The sequence below is a fragment of the Hirundo rustica genome, chromosome 4 (assembly GCF_015227805.2).
Source record: "Hirundo rustica isolate bHirRus1 chromosome 4, bHirRus1.pri.v3, whole genome shotgun sequence".
Classification (NCBI taxonomy): Eukaryota; Metazoa; Chordata; class Aves; order Passeriformes; family Hirundinidae; genus Hirundo; species Hirundo rustica.
This window is the reverse complement of record NC_053453.1, coordinates 24,566,346-24,569,483: the sequence shown is the minus strand read 5'-3', so window position 1 is coordinate 24,569,483 and position 3,138 is coordinate 24,566,346. Positions and strand designations below refer to the sequence as shown.

Sequence of the window (3,138 nt, the reverse complement as noted above, 5' to 3'; positions counted from 1 at the left end):
GTACCTAGGAAAGGAAATGCAAAACTCCTTTGGTGACTTCATGGCATCTAACGCAAATCCATGCCCTGCCTTTCTCTGCCTTGCCCATTGCCATAGGTTTGTACCCTTACCATGGCAAAGCGCTAAGTGAGTTTTCTTCCTCCTAAATTCAGATCTCAGTGAAAATGGGTGGGGTTCTCAGCTAGATCAGAAGCCTTAAACAGCTTTACATGCAGCCTGGTGGCTTTGGAGCAGAATGGGAAGATGTACCCAAAGGCACGAGAGAGGTCAGGGTACAGCCCCCAGCGTAGAAATCACTTTTAGGTTGCCATGAACATGGAGGCATCTAACCAGCCAGTCTATTTCCCATGTGTGTGACATCAGACTGACCATGGCCCCTGGGTTCTTGCCTGGTTGAGATACTCCCCCTGCATGAGTGTGGGAGCCAGGGCTAGCGCCGTGATGGCACAGGGACCCGGCCTTTATCATCCTCCTGTTCTCATGCCTGCCTGTCTAACTCGGCCTCACTGTGTTTTCTTCAGAGTAAAGTCCGATAGATGGTGGATGTGGGTACATTTAAAGGATAAAGTAGCTGTTGCATTTCTGTAAAAGTGAAAGTAGTTCATGTAAATGAAATGCATAAATAATACTTAAGTTGGAGGTATTTCAGTCCCTAGAGAAGAACAGAAATATTGTGGTTTATTCCTACTCACAGTCATGCTAATGACAAGTTTTAATTTCACGTCAGCTGAGTATGTTCAAGATCCCTGGGAATATTAGGACTCTGAAATAAGTCAGGAAGTGTACCAGTGGAAACTTTGTGGGTACATGAGAGAAAAATGACAATAAATACGTAAAACAAACCCAAGAGTTTAGGAGTATTTGACTGAGGGATGTGTGTAGGTGAAAGGGTCTGATTTATTTGCAAAACTATTGGATCACAGAGCGGGGAAGTCATCACTCCATGGGTTTGATGAACATAGCCATAGCTGGTACTTAAGGAACTAGGCAAAGAAATATTCTAAGTTTAGAGAAGAAATGTTCAAAATCAGGGAAAGTTCGTGGAATTTTTCATGTAAGAAAAATTACATAATCGACGATGATTGATGGGATGTCTTTGTTAGTCCCAAATTTGATACAAGTGCGTGCAAATCAGCTCTTATGGTAATAGCCACAGGGAGATACTGTTATGAAGAATACTTCATTACCCATTGACATTTTAACTAGTTTGGACCTGATCCGCTAATGGTTTCAAATGATTAACATACCTCACTTGCTAATGTAAATTACAAAAAAAAAAAAAAAAAAAAAAAAAAAAAAAAAAAAAAAAAGTCTAATCTAATCCTCTGCTCATTTTCTGCTTTATTCACTTGTACCAGAGATCCAAAGGCTAGGAAGGAGAAGAGCCTGTAGCAGTCTAGTGTTTAGAAGAGTGGGTTTCCAGTCTGGCTCAATGGTCTCAAAGGTCTTTTTCAACCTTGTTGATTCTCTGATTCTGTCTTTAAACTAACGTTTCACCATTTTTTAATGAAGTGAAAAATTCGGTAGATCTAGGTGGCCTGCATGTCAGGACCTACCCAAAGAACTTCTCTCAGAGACCGATGGAGCCGTGTGGGATCCCGGCCTTGCCCCGACTCCCGCGGAGGAGCGGGGAGCTGAACGCTCATTCGCGTTCCCGCTGAAGCTGCCTGAGCTCTGGAGGGGCCGGAGGGCAGGCGGGCTGTCACTGCCGCACCAGGGAGCGGCGGGAGGTGCCCGGCACCGACGGCCCGGAGAAGCTGCTCCTGCCTCCTCCTGGCTGCCGGGGTGCGGTGCGGGGTGCATTGGGGTGCGCAGTGCAGTGCGGTGCGGGCTGCGGTGCGCGGTGCAGTACGGGGTGCATTGGGGTGCGCGGTGCAGTGCGCGGTGCATTGGGGTGCGGTGCAGTGCGCGGTGCATTGGGGTGCGCGGTGCAGTGCGGGGTGCATTGGGGTGCAGTGCAGTACGGGGTGCATTGGGGTGCAGTACGGGGTGCATTGGGAGGCGCGATGCAGTGCAGTACGGGATGCATTGGGGTGCGCGGTGCAGTGCGCGGTGCATTGGGAGGCGCGGTGCAGTGCAGTACGGGATGCATTGGGGTGCGCGGTGCAGTGCGCGGTGCATTGGGGTGCGGTGCGGTGCGCGGTGCATTGGGGTGCGCGGTGCAGTGCGCGGTGCATTGGGGTGCGGTGCGGTGCGCGGTGCATTGGGGTGCGGTGCGGTGCGCGGTGCATTGGGGTGCGGTGCGCGGTGCATTGGGGTGCGCGGTGCAGTGCGCGGTGCATTGGGGTGCGGTGCGGTGCGCGGTGCATTGGGGTGCGCGGTGCAGTGCGCGGTGCATTGGGGTGCGGTGCGGTGCGCGGTGCATTGGGGTGCGCGGTGCAGTGCGCGGTGCATTGGGGTGCGGTGCGGTGCGCGGTGCATTGGGGTGCGCGGTGCATTGGGGTGCGCGGTGCAGTGCGCGGTGCATTGGGGTGGGGTGCGGTGCGGTGCGGGATGCCCTGGCGCCCCGGGCCCGGTTCCACTAGGTGGCAGGATGCCGAAGGGCTCCGCGCTGCTGTCCTGGAGCCCGGGCGGGTTTAGCCCTGCCTCTACGTATTGTCTGAGGACATGATAAAATGCGGACAGTTTCCTGGAGTCCTGCCTACCCCGCGTTTCTTACTGGTTTTGTCATTAATAAAGCAGAATCGGGAAGGATTCGAGGGAGGTCTGAGACACAAAGGAGCCCGGTGCGGTGACAGGGTAAGGGGGCACTTGTTGGCTCGGCGATTTACGAGGAGGAATTGCCGAGGCAAAGAGAAATTCTTCACGAGAGCGCAGCGGGGCGTAGAGAGAAACGTTGAAATAAGAAGTGTCTACAAAGTTTGTAAAGAGTAGCAGCTGGTTAAACTGTAGTACAAGATATAAGTCCGTAAAAAAGTACGCTCGCTTCTCATCAGGGGCAGTTTAGAGGGCAGCGGCTGCGTGATTGAGAAAGCGTGGCCTTTTCCACCCGTTTTCTTTTTACGTTACAGAAATGAAAGGACACTGGAGTGTGTTAATATAAAAATAAAGCAGCAAATAAAATTAAATCCTGCACAGAATTAAATCACATGTTCTTTTTTTCTTGTTTTTTGACATCTTTGTCTCTTTCAAGTATGC

At 51.5% G+C, this 3,138-nt stretch overlaps 1 protein-coding gene across 1 annotated transcript; it reads right to left on the bottom strand.

Annotated features, from left to right (window-relative positions):
- Positions 1 to 1,702: 1,702 nt before the first annotated feature.
- LOC120751551 (uncharacterized) lies at positions 1,703 to 2,467 on the bottom strand. Its single transcript, XM_040061550.1, has one exon. The coding sequence runs from the start codon at positions 2,465 to 2,467 to the stop codon at positions 1,703 to 1,705; it is 765 nt and encodes a 254-aa protein (XP_039917484.1).
- Positions 2,468 to 3,138: the final 671 nt, after the last annotated feature.

Excerpts from the sequence above, each read along its gene's own strand:
- LOC120751551 (XM_040061550.1), bottom strand. The coding sequence starts at position 2,467 with ATGCACCGCGCACTGCACCGCGCACCCCAATGCACCGCGCACCCCAAT.